General features: G+C 42.6%; 1 protein-coding gene across 1 annotated transcript; it reads left to right on the top strand.

The window, feature by feature from the left end:
- Positions 1–51: 51 nt before the first annotated feature.
- On the top strand, positions 52–20,217 carry LOC133503663 (mucin-2). Its single transcript, XM_061825480.1, has 5 exons — positions 52–194; positions 10,554–10,715; positions 12,611–13,141; positions 16,212–16,369; positions 17,931–20,217. The coding sequence occupies exons 1-5, from the start codon at positions 125–127 to the stop codon at positions 17,973–17,975; spliced, it is 966 nt and encodes a 321-aa protein (XP_061681464.1). The 5' UTR covers positions 52–124; the 3' UTR covers positions 17,976–20,217.
- Positions 20,218–20,279: the final 62 nt, after the last annotated feature.

The raw sequence follows: 20,279 nt of genomic DNA, 5'->3' as shown, positions 1-20,279 counted from the left end.
AGAGAGAGAGAGGGAGAGTGTGACTCTTGTTTCAGCCACAAACACTCAGTAGCAGAAGCAGCAGCGCACTAGTACACTAGTGAGTGACGGTGGATTACGGAACCCGAAGGGAAAAAAAAAGCAAATGATGGCGGCTAGAATGTGTATTTACCTTGGTGCCTTGGTGATGCTTCACGTGGGATCTGCTGAACATGGTAGGAGACACTTAAAAAAAAAAAATATTTATTTTGTTTTTAACGTGGTCATATTCCAGTGGTCGAGTTAAGAAGTATAAATTAAAGTGGGCACTTTTGCCACATCTGTCATATCGGTGCAATTCACTGTGGTCATGTTTGATGTCAAGAAACATGTTAACATGTCCTAGTTGTCACTTCAGCGGAAACAGAAGTTACCTATTGTGTACTACGAGTAGAACGGAGTAAAACTGCGCGCCCTTTGAAGAGGTTGACAATGACAGGAAGCCAATACGCGCACTGATATATCAAAAACATGCTTCATATTGAAATTAATTGAAAGGACATCGATTTAGTTCAGCACCCCACCAACACAAAGGCTAAAAAAAACAAAAAACTTTGTTTTTTTAAAAAAACGAAAAAGCCAGTAGTTGTGTTGGATGTAGTGGGATGTGTTGGTGTGACTTTAAGGGGTGTGGCCTACTGAGTGACATCACATCTTGAGTCGGCTAAAGTGTTTGCTAGCGTTTTCATCTTGTATTTGTGTGCTCAAATGTCAAATTTATTTCATCAATAGATGAAAGCGGGTTTATTTTGGAAAATTGGTGACTACAGCTCACCTTGCCCAACACGTGAGGGCGTTGCAGTTCATTATTCATCCATTTTATGAACCGCTTATCCTCACAAGGGTCGCGGGCGTGCTGCCGTCTATATCGGCTGAGCCTGAGCTATTGCTGATAATGATATTATGTGTATTAACTAATTAGTGTAAATAGCAATAATTATGTTATATTATTATTATTCATACATTCATTCTTCTGCCAGAGTACACCCTGGAATGGTCATCCGCCAGTTGCAGGGCACCTATAGAGCTCGTGCACCTACGTCACTGAAATCACATGACCGGCCATATTGCAGGTCAAACAAACCATTGCTCAATGCTAAGCTAAATGAAGGTACATGGAAAAATGAGAGACACTTGGCATAGAGAGCCCATATTTAATGCCGAAGTCGATGTTTTCACCGATAAGAAATTGGACTGTTAACCCGCTTACGCTTGTCTTGGACAACTGGATCTACACATGGATCTGGTGAGTAAGTCGTCGAGATTTACACGGAAGAGTTTGGAAGCGTAGAAAAGTCTGGACGCATACAAATAGTTTGTTGCTGGATCTGTTCTCAGTTAAGAATAAATCCCACATAGCGATGGAGCTACTCAGATTTTTTCAATACAAATGCCAATGTTTAAATAAATGACCCCTGGTTTTACACAAACTCGCATTCATTGATTAACTCTGATTGGAAAAACAAAAGAGGACGGGTTGACGGCTTGTGAGCACGGAAGCGTGTTGCGGCCGCACGTTAAACTTCGGTAAACCTCTCCGTGACAGATTTTTTTTTTTTAATGCATTGTTCTCAAATGACTCCAACACGTATTTAAAAAAAGAAAATAAACCGCTGGGATAGGCTTCAACCCCCGTACACGGAAGTGTGTTGCGGCCACATGTTAACCTACGTAAACATCACTGTAACCGACGATTTATTTGATTTATTTTTTTATAAATACGCATTGCACAACAATTATCGGGCATTGTGTATATTCTTCTCCGGTTCAATGTCCCCCACACTGTCGAGCAGCTCTTTTTGACCGGCAATATGGCGCCGTGAAAACGGTGATGTCACATGCGCAAGCTCGATACAGAGAACACCATTCATTCAAAAATGGCATTATTTTTTAACTTATATCGAGCGGTTGCTCATCATGGTTTTGAGGTTCTGGTTTCTTCCTCACATATTAGCAAAAACATGTATTTTGGGTTAAAGTGTAGATTTATAAATCATCAATAGGTATGAATGTGAAGTGTTTGAAAATATTCCGTGTGTGCCCAGAAAAGACACTGAAAATTCCAATTGGTGCTATTTCAAAGTCCCCTTTGCCATTGACCTGAGCAAGGAGGAAGTGCTATTACCAAATTTTCCTGAATGCAGAAATAGATTGCGCATGTAGCGGACCGACAGGTGACCAGTTCAGATTTCCCCCCGGCTTTTCTAGCCAAAAGTCAACTTGTCCGTAGCGATTAATCTGGAGGCTTGCTTGTCTAAGGGTGCCCTGGCTCACTATGGACCGGCGACCACTCCACTGTGTACACAGCTTCTCTTGCAAAATATTCGACTCAATCCAATCGACTTGTGGAGTTACTAAATATAGTTTTGTTTTGTTTTTTTGCCTCGTGAAGGGCAAAAAGCGAGCTGTCGCTACTTCTGTGTCATTAACGTCACACTTTTGTCTTTCACACATTTCCCCCCTCTTTTCCTCTTTCATCACACCTTTTACCGACAGCCAGTATGTTCACATATTTTTTTTTAATACTTCCCATTCTGGCCCCTTTGGTCTTCAAATCAAGGATTAAAGCCCCCGTTTATTGTCAGTCAATAGGCAAGGGAAGCGTGTAGCGAGACTCAACGACACCTCTAACGAGGGTCTTCACATTTAATTGAGCCCCTGCAGTGGGTGCGTATGTAGACTTTTATATCCATCCATTTTCTTTGCTGCTTATCCTCACGAGGGTCGCGAGGAGTGCTGGAGCCTATACTAGCTGATGACGGGCAGGTGGCGGGGTACACGCTGAACTGGTTGCTAGCCAATCCCAGGGCACATCGAGACAGACAACAGTCGCACTCACAATCACACCTAGGGGTAATTTAGAGTCTCCAATTAATTTTGCATGTTTTTGGAATGTGGGAGGAAACCGGAGTGCCCGAAGAAAACACACGCAGGCACGGGGAGAACATGCAAACTCCACACAGGCGGGTCCGGGATTGAACCCGGGACCTCAGAACTGTGAGGCTAACGCTTTATCAGCTGAGCCACCGGGCCACCAGGGGAAACATATGGAAGTAAATATGTGGCACCAGGATTTGAATTTGAAATGTAACGTGATCACATTTTCAATAGTTGTATTTCAGTGTAACTCCTCAATGTTAACAATTCAACTGCCTACAATTAGCTGTCTCAAATTCACCGTCTGTGCCATCAGGCAGAAGAGCCAGCCAATCGCAGTTACGCTTTCTTAAGTCACGTGACGTCACACATTAAGAAAGCGTAAGTGGATTGGCTGGGTGTTGGGTTCTGACCTGAAGTAACCCTGCCTCGTGGCACAGACGGTGAATTTTTGACAGCAAATTGTAGCCGGTTGAATTGTTAATATTGAAAGGTTACACTGAAATACAACTATTGAAAATGTGATCACGTACATTTCAAATTCAAATCCTGTTTTTTTGTGGCATTTCAAATGCAAATTCTGGTGGCACATATTTACTTCCATAGAAACAGTTCTTTTAACTGGACTCAAGTGGAAGAATAAACGTGGTAGACGTGTGTTATGGTTTGAGTGTCTTTTGCCTTACTATAACTAGGATCTTTTTTTTTTTTCGTTTTTTTACACGGGCAACCTTTATCTTAAGACGCAAGCTACCATATAACACCACACAGTAACCTTTTCTTCTTGCGTCCGGACTGAAATAGCAGAATGTGTGAGATGTGAGGAGTGTTAATTAACTGCCATTTCTACATTGCGTCCGAGTCACGTAATTACTTGATGAAGTGATTCCTGGCAGTTTTTTTTTTTGTTTTTTTTCTGTAGTTACTGTCATCCCGCCCAAGTCAGAGGCTATTTGAAAACACTGCCAGCATAAAGCAGAGCAAATTTATTTATATGGCGCATTTCATACACCAACTAAGTGCTTTACATGATTAAAAGAATTTGAATACAAATAAATAAAACATTTACAGCGGGAAAAAAAAAATAAAAATTACAACTATATATATATATATATATATATATATATATATATATATATATCCACTGAAAAATAAAAGCCCAATTAAAAGCAGTGTCCAGCACAAGAAATACCATTAAAAGTGGAAATACTTGAAATTTAAAATTAAAAAATATATATATAAAAGTCCGGCAGCACAATGACTCAGCTGGTAAAGCATCGGCCTCACAGTTCTGAGGACCCGGATTCGATCCCAGCCCTGCCTGTGTGGAGTTTTCATGTTCTCCCCGTGACTGCGTGGGTTTTCTTTGGGCACTCCGGTTTCCTCCCACCTCCCAAAAACATGCAACATTAATTGGAGACTCTAAATTTCTCCTAGGTGTGATTGTGAGTGCGGCTGTTTGTCTATATTTGCCCTGCGATTGGCTGCCAACCAGTTCAGGGTGTACCCTGCCTCCTGCCCGTTGACAGCTGGGATAGGCTCCAGCACTCAAGCGACCCTTGTGAGGATAACCGGCTAAGAAAATGGATGAATGGATGCGTCGTTTTTTTTTTTTTTTTGTGCATTTCCCTCTGCCTCGACTAAGGTTTCATTCCAGCTGACACGACCACTGTTAGGTACGATCTTATTTTGGTGATTTGGTTTCCAACCACACCTTATGAAATTATGGCCCTGAAAAGTTCATCCTTGGTTTCACTGGACCAGAACACATTTTCCCACGTATTTAGATATGTAGCGTGTTTTCACAAAATGCAGCCTGGCTCGGATGTTTATCTTTGTAAGATAAGACCACCTTGCCCCAGAGATATGAAGAAGAGTGGAGATTGTTGTCAACACTTGTCTGAAATTCCTGCAGTTTGTTGAATGTTGCTGTTAATGTCTTGGCAACCCCCCGACAAATTTTATTCTCATCTTTTAATTCATTTGAGTCGGATATCCTGTTCTTGGTTTTGTCATTGTTTGTATCCATTGTATATTTAAATCATGAAAAAAATAAATTTGTGGGGTGACCAAAGGGGGGGGGGGGCATAAAAAAGGATGCGCTTGCAGTCAGACATATTTGGGTGTGTATTGCCAAGTCAAGCCTATTTTAACACAATCCCGCATTATATTTCCTCGTGTTTTTTTTTTTTAAAAAAACTTCAAGAGCAGACGCTAAAGGTCCCAGAGACGATCTTAACATTCATTACAGGGTGACATATCGGAGCGCAGGGGAAAATGACAGGCTAGAGACATTTTGAGGTCAGTCAGTTGGCGGCGAACACCTGCAATATGTGCACTGGGCAAACGCACAGGAGCCACTTCGGGGGGGGGAAATCCCTTGCAGTACAAAACACTGACATACTACAAAGAGTACGGATACATTACAATGGGTGATTAAAGCCTGTGGAAATCCATCTACATTTTGGGGGAAATTGTGGCTTAAATGTCTCTTAATTGAGATGTGTTTGTGATGTTTGACAAGAAGGAGCACAGAGTGCAGATGTAGCCCGCTCTGTTACGTTCTCGCGCTAGCTACAAAATTAGCAACTACGCCAGGTTGTAGACAGTTTTTCTCATCACAAGTCATTGTGTCTTAACTGAAGACAAAGTTTGGCCTACATTATGCGGGAAATTGTGGCTTGAATGTCGTCAGTGAGGTTTGACAAGGAGCACTTAGTGAAGATGTAGACGGCTACGTTAGTCTCTTGCACTAGCTACATAGTTAGCGACTAGCGACTTCTTTCAGCAAATGCCATTGGATCTTAATTGAAGACTAAATTGTCCAAACATGTAAAAGTGAGTTGAATGCTTGTTTGTATGTGCCCTGTGATTTGCTGATGACAAATTCAGCGTGTACCGTGTTTCATTTGATAAAGGTTAGCTAGGATAGCCTCCAAACATGCATACTATGCTAACTGAAGATTCTGAAATGCAGCTGAGAGACTCCAGCTCCCTCGTCACCCACTGAGAAAAAGGGAATATAAGAAATTGTTGGATGGAAGTTGTGCTTAAAAATCTACATCAATTAGGAAAGTTTAAAAAAAACAATGAAAAAAAAACCCTTTAAAACAAAAAAGAAAGCCTACACATTTATCACAGGTAAGCTGAAGTAGTAAAGATGGCAGGGAAAACTTCCTGCTTGGGGATTGTAGGAGCAAGTTACTACACGTCGAATTTCATGTACACCGACCCAAACTTGCAGCACGTGGGTAACAGAGGTTCTCTGTACTGTATGACCCCACTCTGCACACATGCAAGGAAAGCAAAAGATATACAAAAACTACGAGTCGGGTTGCTGCACAAGGCCGGTATTATACAGCCCAGAGCCTCTGTCTATTTACATGCATGTTTATCAGAGGTGGGGAGTAACATGCTACATTTACTCCATTACAACTCATGAAGTAATGTTTTGAAATAATTGTACTTGTTTGAGTATTCTTAACGCAACGTACATATTTTTACTTGAGAATTTTTGTTAGTAAAAAATGCTTTTACTCTGACACTATGCGTTACATTTTGCTTGCTACATTTACTTAGAGTATTATTGATTATGCGATCCATTTGATTTGGTTTCGTCAGAGTGACTTCCACTCGGGGCAGTAATACGTGACTCTGATGTAACCACTAGTGAGGTTTGACTCCACGAAACCAATCAAACAGAGTCAGGCAGTTACATGACAACGCATATGAAGTCTGCGGTGACACAAACAAGACTCTTATGGGTGAATTGGCCAAATTCATGTTATTGTGAAGATTAAATTCATGGTTTTTGTTAAAGCCCAAGTGTCATCCCTATAAACATTCTAAAATAGATATTGAAATGAAAAATACATATAACATTATCCACTTCAATATCGATACAAAAAAATAAATATGCGCGTCATCCATACGCAAAGTTGCGGAAGTGTCATTCGACATCCAAGTGGTCGCCATATAGTTTGCATCTACTGCCCGTGATGTCACCTCGGACATTCGCCATTGAAAACAGGCTGTGGCCCCTATTGTGGGACACGCCCCTTCAGACACGGAAGCTCTTTTCGAAGAAGAGAACATCTCACAATTGAGTCCAGTGTCCGGGGCATTATTATCCTATCGTTTCGAGTCATATTTAGATGATATGCGGATCACTTCTAACTAACAACAGACTCCCAGACAGTATGTATGAGCTAGCCCGGCCGAAGCCGTGCCCCTCGTCCAAAGCAGTGCTCAGTGCCGACGGGTACATCGACACATTTAACACCCCCGTCATACGTACGCGGATCTTTTGTTACGTTATGAGAGACGGATTACGTGGTGCCCCCCGAACTATTATTTTTTTTTAGTAGCTGTATACACACCTACTTGTCATTTGGAACCCACGAAGCACTTGAGGGCTGTTAGCGTTAGTACGTCACTTCCTGCTTCTTCTCGAAAACAAATCCCTTTGTTGACGGGAGTTACAAAAAGCCATATACGTCAAAATCATGTTTAGTGGTTGAAAAAATGGATGGGTCCATATCGGCTGCCATTTTTTCATTAATAACATACTAAAAATCATCCATTCCATGACAGTGCAACTTTAAACTACTTTTGACTTTTACTGGAGCCGTACTGCATTGCTCTACCAGTCCTCTTACATTTGACTACTTTCTAGCCAGGGAAACCAAGACAAAGAAAATCTTTGTACAATGATGAGAATTATTACAATTGCAATTGGAAGAAAGACAATGGGACGGAGTCAAAGGTCGATACCAAGGTGGATCCCTCCTGCGAGGGGTGTGGTTCCTGCTTTGATACCATTTCTTCTTCCGGAGTGGGGTTGACCCAAAACACTCGGCCTTACATGGTTATTCTCGTCACGCTTTGTTACTATTGGCTGGACAAATATGTTTTTTTAACGTGTTTTAGTCTCTCAGCTAAGTGCAGTTGTTCCGGTTACTAGTGTACATTTGGAGCACAGGAAACCCATGAGTTGTCATGGTAACATAGCCACAGGAAACACACGCAAGTTGTCATGAACAGAAGTGGACACAGTTTAAACTTAAATTTTCCATCACACTACCGTTTATATCATGCAGAGTTCCGTTTTGAATTTGTCAGTGACTTGTCAATGAGTAATGGTATTTATTCATAATAAATGTAGCCAAACTTATATTCATAGGGACTGTAACTGGGTAAGAGTGTGGGAATTCATTATTGTAGCTGCTATCCACAGAAAATATTTGTGATTATATTTGTGAGTAATTGCATTGGGAATTCACTGGTATATAGCTCATATATGCCATATTTATTGCAATTGCTCATGATGGAGCTGAAAATATTTGGCATTGAGTGAAACTCAAATTAAAATATGTGGCATTTGTAGTGACTGTGATTGGAGCTGTGATTCTGAGTCTTGTGCCATGGGAAAGACACATCGATGTCAGGAACCTCCGATGCGGGGCTGGACCCAAATGCAGGACTCCAAGACGAGGACATGATGTTAGGTGTAGTTTTATTCAAAGCTGAGGTCATACATGGTGTAAGCAGTCCGAGAAGGCAGAGGTACAGAAATGCTAAGCAAAGGCAGGATCCAAAAACGTGAAGTGAGGTCTGATGACTAGAAGACAAACTATGAACTCGGATTTGACTATGGAACATAAACTAAGACAGGACTAAACTAATGTGGCACAGAAACACTGTGACGAGGATAGCTCAACACTACACTATTTTCACTGGTGGAGATTCCGACTGTCAGCGAATGCAACTCACTAACTCAGGGGACAACGCACAACGAACTAGTGAATGCCAGTGACCAAAACTCCAACCTAAATGAAGAGTCTAATTACAGTCCCAATGTGAAACAGCCCCTCTTGGCCGTGGTCCAGCCTGGCTCATGACAATCGATATCGACAGGCTGGATAACAATACCTGCTGCTGTAAATATGTATAGATGATGAACCTCGTATGAGCGATTGCTGTGGTAATGAAAGCCATCGTGCTAATGAGCTAGCCAGCGCTAATGACATTATGTTACATGAGCGTTTCTGGTTTGCCTCAAAGAGACGTTGGGAAGGGGGAGGGGGGAGGAGATTAAAACTTGTTAACCTGATCCAGAGCAATGGAAAAGGGAAGCCGCGTGAGCTTAATAAGCAAATCAGAGCTTAGAGAGACATGATTTGTTATTGTCACAGCTGCAAATATGTCATCATGAGAGCCACTGCGATGTGGCAACAGGGAAGGGATTCGTAGTAAATGGAGTTGAAAATATGTCATATCGATATAGTGATTGTGAAGAAGCAATGACATACAGAATTTTATAGTCCATTTAGCTGGAAATCATGTCAAATTGTAGTCATATGGAAATGATCTGAATGATACTGACGGTGACTCCTCAAATCTCCCAGACTATAAAATGTTTTATAGTCCTGTGAAACCAAGATTAAACTTCAGCCATAATTCCGAAAGGTATGTTTGGTGCATACGGAGATGCGCTCATAACCAAAAGAGCACCGTGCGCACAGTCAACAATGGTGACAGCTTCTTGCCTGGGAGCTCTTTTTTTTTTTTAGGTGGGACAAATTGGAACAATTTAAGAACAGTTTGAAATAGCAGTCAGAATTGACACAATACATCAAGGCTTCTGCTAGAAAGGGGAAAAATGTCAGGAAAAGCCTACTGGTACATCTGAACTTTATTGGGGGTACATCACAGTACTTCAATTCGTACCAGCTGTGCGGTGACTCGCATTTAACTTTAGTTTGAATGCTACTTATTAATTCTGCTACTGCATTCCAGTTAAAGGAAGGTATGCACACTTTTACAGCGTTATTTTCGTTGTTAATTTTGACTCGCCGGGTAATTTTTTTTTCATCAAAATGAGTTAATTAATGGTGCCCAAAGTTTTGAAATGATTAATCCTGGTCTCGTATTTATATCACAAAAGCCTGGCATTTGAACAGGGTGTGTAGACTTTTTATATCCATTTTCTGTCATGGTGATTCTGACTCGGTAATAACTCATAGTACATATACAGTCTAGCTGAAAATATGCTTATGCAGTGATTGTAAATAATGTGAAAACATCCATCTTCTTTGCTGCTTATCCTCACGAGGGTTGCGGGGAGTGCTGGAGCCTATCCCAGCCATCAACGGGCAGGAGGCAGGGTACACCCTACAACCTGAAGTGGTTGCCAGCCAATCGCAGGGCACATGGAGACAAACAGCCACACTCACAATCACACCTAGGGGCAATTTAGAGTGTCCAATTAATGTTGCATGTTTTTGGAATGTGGGAGGAAACCCACGCAGGCGCAGGGAGAACGTGCAAACTCCACACAGGGAGGGCTGGAATCGAACCCGGGTCGTCAGAAATGCGAGGCCAACGCTTTACCAGATGATACGCCATATGAAAACCTAATAGCAGCAAATATTCCCCAGCATCATTTTTTTTTTTTTTTATAAGGGTTTTTAAAACTTGCTCCTTTGGCTCACCTACACCGTCCACTTTCACCGACTATGCAACTTTTGCCTCCACATTTAACACAAAGTTGTAATTCTGGTGTTTTTGGCTAGCGTGTGCGCTGCATGTTGGCAAACTTGTTGTCCAAGACACCAAATAACCATTAATCAAGCCTGGCTCTGCTCGCCCCGCATCAGGTAACGAGCACACTGCGCAACCGATACCGGAACGTGACCTGGATTTCATCAGCCACGCGCCCACGATTGCTCCAAAGGGCTCCAACTCCACGTCTACTGGCAACAGCGCAGCCACACACTGGGAAAAGTCCAGTGCGGTGCCGCAACCGAGCAGAGAGAACGGTAAGTGTGGAGATTTATGGACGGCGCGGACTGCGGGAAGTCATTAGCCGGGCTATATTTGCTCACTATCGCGGAACTTCGAGGAGGTTGACGCGCGGTGATAAGATGATGAAGTGCCACCAACGTAGGGCATGCGGGGGCAAAGAGGAACCACAATGAGAGAAATGGAACTTACTACGACGAAAGAAAGGGTCTGGCTGTTCGGTAAAATGGTGGTGCCTTGAGATACAAATTGCCTGACCTACAAGATTTTCTAGATACCCGCGCTCGCAAATCTGCACAGTCGAGCACAAAAAAAAATCATGCGCGTAAAATTTGTTACGTGTAGAAATACAAAGATATTGAAAGACCTCGCTTATTTTGTCTAGCCTTGACCAATGTTCCCATTAAGCTGAGCCCTCTAAGTGAACCACGAGCTGCTGCTTAGCCTACTTCTCCTTCATAGTTTACCTGACACCGCCCCCCTCCGCTCGGAAAGGGGTACACTCATAATTACAAACAGAACACACACCTGCAACTTTATATCTGCAGGCATGACTGACCACACCCTTAACTTTACATCTGCGGGCATGACTGACCACACCCATACATTTTTCAAATGTGAGTGACTGAAATAACATAACTTTGCTTTATGACAGTCCAATTAGCTCATTACTAACCAACAATGCGAAACGCCATCGACGGTCTATCAAATTGTGTCAGTGTTGTGGGGCTATAACCCTCTAAGTGACATATTTGATCACAAAGTCAGACAATACATTAATAATCACAGGCATATAGCATGTATCCTTTGCAAAAAATATTGTTCAATATTTGTCAGTTATGTAACTCTTATTCACACGTGTCTCTATGTCTGTATTAGATTGCCCACAGGTAGCTAAAATTCCACACACAATGCAATACAATGTCCATTCAGGCAAGAACAACAAAAAAAATGTTTTAATTCTTAACATCATATTAAATTATGAATTATCACTTGTGGCGGCACAGAAAGTGTTGGCCTCACAGTTCTGAGGTACTGGGTTCGATCCCGGCCCCACCTGTGTGGAGTTTGCATGTTCTCCCCCGTGCCTGCGTGGGTTTCCTCTGTGCACTCCGATCTATTACTATGGTATTACCACAATCGGGTCTGCGGGAAGAGAAAGAGTTAAATCATGCAAAGGAAAGGCGGACGAGAAATGATTCTACAGCTACTTTGCGTGAGAGTTTTCACCATGACGTGACAAAAGTAGCGACTGGGGCAACGTACACACGCACACACACACACACACACACACACTCAAAGAGGCACACGCACACACATTCGCATTCACTTGAAGGTTATATCAGATGACAAGTTTGCGTTCACGACTCGGCGCTACCTTGCTCTGCAGATAGCAGCTGCCTTCTCAAAGTGTTGTTCCTCTGCTGTTTTGGTTAGCAACTGGACTTCTTTAAAAAAAAATGAATATTACTTAAGAAAAAGAAAAAAGCTAAGAAAAGCAGTGACATAAAATGTGGAAAAATACTTTGCAAAAACTTTCCAGATGCACTATCCAGAGCTCCACCTCTTGCTACACTTTATAAAACAAAATTATAATTACATTAAAAAAACAACTATTTCCTGTTTTAATTACGGCGTGTTGTGTATGGAGTGCGAGATCAAAAAATAAATGCAATCCAATTTGGTACAAGGCTAAATTCTCTAATTTAGAAAGCGCTCTCTAGGGATCACAAGGAACATATTTGCATATATTAAAAATAAACAGTCATTATGTCATTATGGGGTGCTGTGTGTAGAATTGTGAGGGAAAATTTATTTTGTATTAAGGGTGTCAAACACACTGTGTGTGCGAATTACAGTATACATAAAAATGTTAATTTCCCAAAGGAGATAACAGCTTTCTCTTTGGTAGCAACCAACCTGAAGGTAACCTCAGCGACATCCATCCCAGAAAAGAGCATCAAGCCTTCTGTTCCCCCGACGTTGACCTTCCGAGCCCCCAACACAACAAGTCCTCACAGCCCCTCCAACACAACCCACAGCAGCACTACTTCGCACCAACCGCCAGAGCCAGTTCCTGTCTCCACTGTGGCATCAAACCGGACAGCTTTGGAAACGCATCCTCCCGCTACCTCCCCCTTGTCACGCATCGTGCCACATAAAACCACCACGACGACTCAGCAATCTACCGCGTCCACTCCCGCCACGACGACGCAGCAATCTACCACGTCCACTCCCGCCACGACCCCCGCCGACACAAGGACCCCATTAACAACTAGCTCCTCCCGAGAGACCTCCACCTCTCGGCCGACGACCCTCACGTCACTGCAGACAAGCTCCGGCCGAGCCACCGTGCTGACCACCGTCGCCCCGCCAGGCCTCACATCCACCCAAGCCAAACTGCATCCGGACACCCCGTCGCAGCTCAACGTCAAGGGTGACAGTACGTATTTAAATGTTCTTTATCTTCCAACTGCAATATTTTTTAACCACAGTGGTACCTTCATAAAGTTCCGAAGTCCCGGGTTGTATCCCGGACCCTCCTGTGTTCTTCCTGTGCCTGCGTGGGTTTCCTCCGGCCACTCCGGTTTCCTCCCACATCCCAATAACTTGCAACATTAACTGGACACTCTAAATTGCCCCTAGGTGTGATTGTGAGTGTGGCTGTTTGTCTCGATGTGCCCTGCAATTGGCTTGCAACCAGTTCAGAGTGTACCCTGCCTCCTGCTCGTTGACAGCTGGGACCCTCGTGAGGATAAGTGGCAAAGAAAATGGATGGATGGTACCTTCACTTACAAGTGGCACAATTTTTTAATATTTAAATGTTGTTTTCTGTTACAAGAACTCGCTTGGTTGATTTTATCTGCTCAAACGTTTTTAGAGGAACTTTAGCTAATCACATAACCCATGGTGTCAAACTTAAGACCAGGGGGCTAGAGTTGGCCCGCCGCATGATTTAATGTAGCGCGTGAAGGGAAACCGTGTGTGTCAACTTCCATAATTTCCATTAAAATTTGAACCAAAATTTAAAATTGTCATACCAGAAATAAGAACAGTGAGATATTGCCAGCATTAAAGTGTGCCCAAACATCAACAGTAGTTTAAAAAAAAAACATCCATCCATCCATTCATTATCTACCGCTTTTCCAGGTCGGGTCGCATGAGAAGTAGCTTCAGCAGGGATACCCAGACTTCGCTTTCCCCAGCCACTTCTTCCAGCTCTTCCGGAGGCATCCCGAGGCGTTCCCAAGCTAGCCGAGAGACATAGTCTCTCCAGCGTGTCCTGGGTCGTCCTCGGGGTCTCTTTCTGGTGGGAGACGCCCGGAACACCTCACCAGGGAGGCGTCCAAGAGGCATCCGAATCAGATGCCCCAGCCACCTATTCTGGCACCTCTCAATGTGGAGGAGCAGCGGCTCAACAATGAGCCCCTCCAGGATGAACGAGCTTCTCACCCTGTCTCTAACGGAGAGCCCGGACACCCTGCGGAAGAAACTCATTTCGGCCGCTTGTATCCGAGATCTTGTTCTTTCGGTCACGACCTACAGCTCATGCCCACAGGTGAGGGTAGGAACGTAGATCGACTGGTAAATTGAGAGCTTCGCCATTCGACTTAGCTCCCTCTTTACCACAAGACCGATACAAAGTCTGAATCACTGCAGATGCTGCACCGAAAAAAAACCCCATTACCCTCTATTTCTGATTCCAAAACTAATTCTTACATTTCATATGTAAATATGATGAGGCGAAAGATTTTCATGGTTTCACAGTCATTACGGGTCTCTTAGGGAAACCGTAACTACAATGTGGCCCGCGACAAAAATGAGTATGACATCCTTGACATAAGGTAAAGAAAGGCCTATTTCGGGTAAAGAGTGGCCACCCTCCCAATTCGGATGGCTCCGGCCCATCGGTGTAAATGTTTGTCTATATGTGCCCTCCGATTACAAAGCAACCAGTCCTGGCGTCAAATCACTGATGGTGCAGTGGTACACATGCCTGACTTTGGTGCGGGCAGCGTGGGATGGATTACCGCTCACTGATGGTGAGTGTGACTGACTTCCGACAAGTTCAGGGTGCAGTCTGCCTTTCGCAAGAAGCTAGCTTTGGATAGGCTCCGGCTCTCCCGTGATCCTTCTGAGGATAAGTGGCTTGGATAACGGACGGCTGGACAGTCCTGGCGTCCACTTTGCTTCTCTCACCAAAAGTCAGCTGGGACAGGCGCTACCCCGCTTGCCCCAATTGCAAAACAGCTACTGAGTTCTTTTGTTGTTGTTGTTTTGTTTTTTCTAAACGTGTCGTGGGATTTTCACTGTTTGGATGATGACAGAGGCTAAATGGGCCTAAGAACAAAAGCAACACTGTTCTTTTGTTTGCTTAGACACAAGCCAGCTCTTTTCTCCTTCTTCTCCACACAAACACTGTCGCCACCAGGCCCGGCCACAGTGGTCCCCTCTGTTCGGGAGACAGTCATGGGACTCGTTTTTCCGTCGCTCTTTATCTGCCCACTCAATTATTTAGACACCCACTGTGGGAGCGTGCCGCACTGTTCATTTTATCTTTCCATCAGTCTCCCAGATTACTAGGACGACGGCTAAAAAAAAACCAAAACACAAAAACGCATGATTCCTACTTTCCTTTCCTGGCGGTGTGGTTTTATTAGTCCGAGCTTGGCCTTTGCCTTTTTCCATGAACAAGAGAAAGTGAGATGGCTCACTCCTCTGTGGTTGTTTTTACTTGTTGATGTGAAAACGGCAGAGTTGGCAAAACACTGCTCCATAGCAACGTGCAGCAGATAGCAGCGGCCGGCCGGACCTTCAGTATCTGGGCCTTTTGTGTGGGGATTTAGCCGACTCACATCGCAGTTGTAGAAGCTATGAATCCAAAAAAATGCAATATAACGGCAAACAACTGTGCCGTCTACTTCATATGAAGCAGTTCAGAATCAATATCCCTACAACAATTCGTTGTACTCATTATCAGAAGATCACGAGATGTTTTGTTAGCTGAAACTGACTGAAACCAGTCAGCTCTGCGTGACCAATGAGAATGGAAAAAGTATGACATCATCAATGGGCCAGTGCTGTGAGAATGAACTTCAAATTGAAAAAAAACCAAAATAAAATCAGTTCAATGAAATCAATTTGAAAATGAAAATGGTTAAAATTGAAATATGCTTAAAATGATCAAATAAACTCATGAAAGGACAAGCCGAAAGAAAGTTAGTTAGTAAACTTTAAATGAACTCAAAAAAATATATTTTTAAGTCTTAAGATTTATTTGAAGCTAAATGGAAAATACTTAAATAAAAAAAATGGCTTAAATTTAAAACATTAAAATTAAAAAAAAAATTACATTCAAATGGGTGTATTGGAAGTCAAGATGGGTGAATTGTAAACTTAAATTCAAATAAATGATTACAGTTTAAATGTCGTCATGTGAGTACAGTATAGGCATCATACCCTCTATTGTGCCTCTTATGAAGTGAAAATTGTGTTCTGCGGTGCAACTCCAGCCATCATGGTCCACGACTCCCCGAAGTTGGATCCCCTGCTGGCCGGCCTGGTGTCGGCCTTCATCATCAGCGCTGCAGTCATCACCCTGCTCCTCTTCCTCAAACTGCGACGACGAGACAACAGGCCAGAGTTCCGCCGGCTGCAGGACTTGCCCATGGTGAGGAAGAACGAATTTCGAAACTTAAGTGTTCCAAGGGTTGTTAAGTTTGCAAATTTGGAAGTGTCTGATTTTAAAAGCCGAGAACTGAAACATTTCCCTGTGCCGGTATTTCAAATTCAAGTACACTGTGTCCTTGCCCATTCGTGGATTTTGCTCACAAAGTTATTTTTTTACCCCATAATTTACCGTATTTTCACATCCATAAGGTGCACAGATCTTAAATTCTCACCTAAACAAGACAATGCGGTACGGTACACCTTATGTGTACACTGAGTACATGCTTTGCGGCACTAAGGACCTTTGCAGAGTTAGAAAAATATTGCACTTTGAAGGGAGCGAAACGGAAAAATGAGTACAGTGGACCGCCGTCAACTTGTGGTTCAGGACTCACAGAGTCACTTATTCAACGATTTTTTCCCCCCTCAATTTTTAACATTTATTTTCTTTAAATTCTATTTTTGAGGGGTTAACCAATCCTTCGTCTTGTTGGATTCTTATCCCTACTTAGTCAATATTATATAAATATATTTTATACATATATAAATATTATACTGTGAATGCTCGCTTCTCGAACGTCCCCATTCTCGAACAAATCGGTTTTCAAACCAAAATTTCGAGATTTTTTTTTGCTTCTGTTTTCGAGCAAAAATCAGTACTCGAACGTCCCCGACAAAACCCAGAAATAACATAACGCGCACGGCCAGACCAGCTGAGCCACGACACGCTTTGTCGTGAATTCCCACGCCGCCGAAAAAAAAACAGTAAATAACATAACGCGCGTGGCCAGACCAACTACGATGCAATTTTTAACTCATTATTTCTTTTTCCATTCATTGTAATGGGAAATATAGATTCGTTTTTTTTTAACAAATCACTTCTCGAACCGCCTTGTGGAACGGATTGTGGTCGAGAACCGAGGCTGTACTGTATATATACACTGTATATAAATAAAAACATACTGTATTTTAAATGCAATTAGAATGGCTGTCAATAATCCACGGATTCCAGCTGTCCGTGTACCCTGGGAACAGCACGATTCACTGTATTGCCAAACCCAGCATTTCAACAAAGGGATTTTTAAAGAAAAGTCCCAACACCACTGAGTTTGGAAAATTATTCATTTTGAAACACAGGCAATGTGTGTATTTCCATTCTCCCCGCCACCCCCCAAAAAAAAAAAAAAGCAGAAAAAAACTTTAAAAATAAATGTCCTAACATAAGCTGGTTAGGAAAATCATTTTATTTCGAAATAATGGGAATTTTAAAGGCAAGCACCAGGAACAAAAGTTTCAAGGATCAGTCACTCAACGAGTACACTGAAATTGAACTGAAATTAGCCTGTTTTGAGGAGCTAATCCTGTTTCATGCAAGCGGCTGATGGTTAATACTGCCCCACATACTGCTGCGCCCATGGTGATTCAAATTTATATGACCAAGACGGCACGTGATCGTTGCATTTGAGCAGTGTCAGAGATGTGACTAGTAGAAATAGTAATAGTAAATTCCTACATACTACCTTTAATATTAACTGGATTTTCCATGGTTTTCCCTTGTTTAGGATGACATGATGGAGGAAACACCTTTGTCCATGTACAGCTACTGATACTGGATGCAAAGCCAAAAAAAATTACCCCCCCCCCCCCCACCCAATGGAACAAAAGCCTCCTTTCTTCAAGGGTGATGATATTTGCCATGATTCAACTATCGGGTCTGTCTTCTTGTGAGTCTTGGTCCTGAAGAATCCAGCTTTTGTGCGACCACAAAAAAGTGGCGTGGGTAACTACTATTTTATCCAGGTCCGATGGCGGCTGTGACGTAATACACGGACGTCACCCATGTCAAGTTCCGTGTCAAATTGTGTCTGCACCAAATGAACCCACGCTTCACTGCATTTACCGTATTTCCTCCCATAGTGGTCCAGTGATTAATAAAAAATAAACCTCTTGGCGAAATAGAATAGTCAGTGCAATTATCTGTTTGTAGATATTAAACAGTTGAACTTGGCCACTAACCAAAACAGCAGCACCTACTGAGAAACTTCAAGTCTCTCAGCTAGACTAAAATATGTCATGCCATATGTCTGGCTCACTAGGCAGTATTTACGTTATGTGGCGAAGGAGTAACAATGTTTAATATTGTCTCAAAAGTGATTTCGTGTACAAATAAAAACCAGCAATCTGCAGTTGGGTAAATAGACACTGACGCCCACTATTTTGAGGAAGTACAGTAATCTTATTATTAAAAGCTCGATGACTCACAGCCACAAAAGAACATAAACGGCCTGATTATACTTTCAATGAGGTTGCACTTTATTTTCATTTGTTTTCTTCAGTTTCTGATAAAAGTTGTTTGCGGAGGCGTGCAGACAAAAAGTTTTGTGTGCATTTTTAAATGTCTGAGTGTGTATTTTATAAATTAGCATATGTTCTCGAGTTATTTCATGCATACACTCGTAGGCCGAGTCATTAAGTACGCCGATAAGATCATCACGAGACGTGCATGTCACATTCTACCCGCAAAGGTAATTCTCCAATTAGATTGAGCGGTCGTACCTAATGAAGGGTCTAGTTTGTGTTCAATTACATTATTGTTGGGATTCCCCCCCGTTACAATCCAGGTAAGAGTGCCTTTTAAACAGTTACAGTCATGTATTTCCCATGACGTGAACATACGGCTGGAGCAGTGGCCTTTTTGAAGTGTTCATATTGTAAATACTAGTGATGTTGAGTGCGTGGATTAATTTATAAACACTCCAAAAAAAAAAAAGACGCATTCCCCTTTGCGATGAATCGTTGTGGAAATCCACATTTGAAAATGATGTCCTTGTGTTTATCTTTTGAAGTGTCAAATGCATCATCGTTGCATTGTGAGGCTTTGCTGGTCAATGTTGACTATGGACTATTATTATTATTATTCCTATTAAAAAGGTATTTGAGATGTATCTCTGTGTTTTCTTTCTTTGTCAGTGTTGACATAGCAGGCATTTGTGTTCATGTGCTATATAAAGACAATACAGTCGTGTTTGTAGTGCTGCCCAAAAGAGGAAAATTCTTTTATGGGCACTTGCATTATTTTCTCCTCACTCTCTGCTTCTGCAAGTAGAAGCAAGCAACCAGCCGGGAACAAATCCAGCCCATTGTTACACATGCACTCACCAGCAAGATCCTCCCCACTGTGATGTATACACTTGAGATCAAACCGACCAGTCCACCAAGCAACGCTGATTACGTGATGGCCAAATGCAGTGCGGACCTCACACACTTGCATACGAGAGTGAGCCTGCTGCCACGCATACATCGCTGGCGGCATGACCAGAGATGGCCAAACCTTCGGCGGTACGTCAGCACTTGCGGGAGAGATCTGGTGCACTGATATATACGCTGGTGAGACACAAATTGCCAGTGAGAGGACCTGCCTAATGTTACAATCGTTGGCTGAATTGAAACCGGTGTCAAGCATACACGAGATCAGGGTCGCCCAGACTTTTTTACCCCAAGATCTACTTCTCAAGCAGCCAGCCAATTGCAAGCTACCGGTGACGGGGGTTATGATGATGACGCTCCCAAACCGTTTTAAGGTTAATGTTACGTTGCCTTTTATGTTTAAAATACAGAATGCGCTTGTTGTGCACTGTATTGTCTGCGCTTTCATCCTGGATCAGGCTGCGCCAAGGTGGAATTTTGAAATGACACACCATCTCATCCTGCACTTTCTATTATGGCTTTAGACCAGATGTTTCCCACTCGGAAAAGAAGAAATCCCGTCCAGTTTAACCACTTTTTAGTCGATTATTCACATGCTCCGACAGTCATTGCATCTTAAAACAACAGCATTTCTTATTTAACTTTCTCCATTAATATCGAAAGTAAACATAAGATGCATGTCTAACTCGTCTTTGCTCTACGTT

The sequence above is a fragment of the Syngnathoides biaculeatus genome, chromosome 7, assembly GCF_019802595.1.
Source record: "Syngnathoides biaculeatus isolate LvHL_M chromosome 7, ASM1980259v1, whole genome shotgun sequence".
NCBI lineage: Eukaryota > Metazoa > Chordata > Actinopteri > Syngnathiformes > Syngnathidae > Syngnathoides > Syngnathoides biaculeatus.
This window is presented reverse-complemented; position numbering and strand designations above follow the sequence as displayed.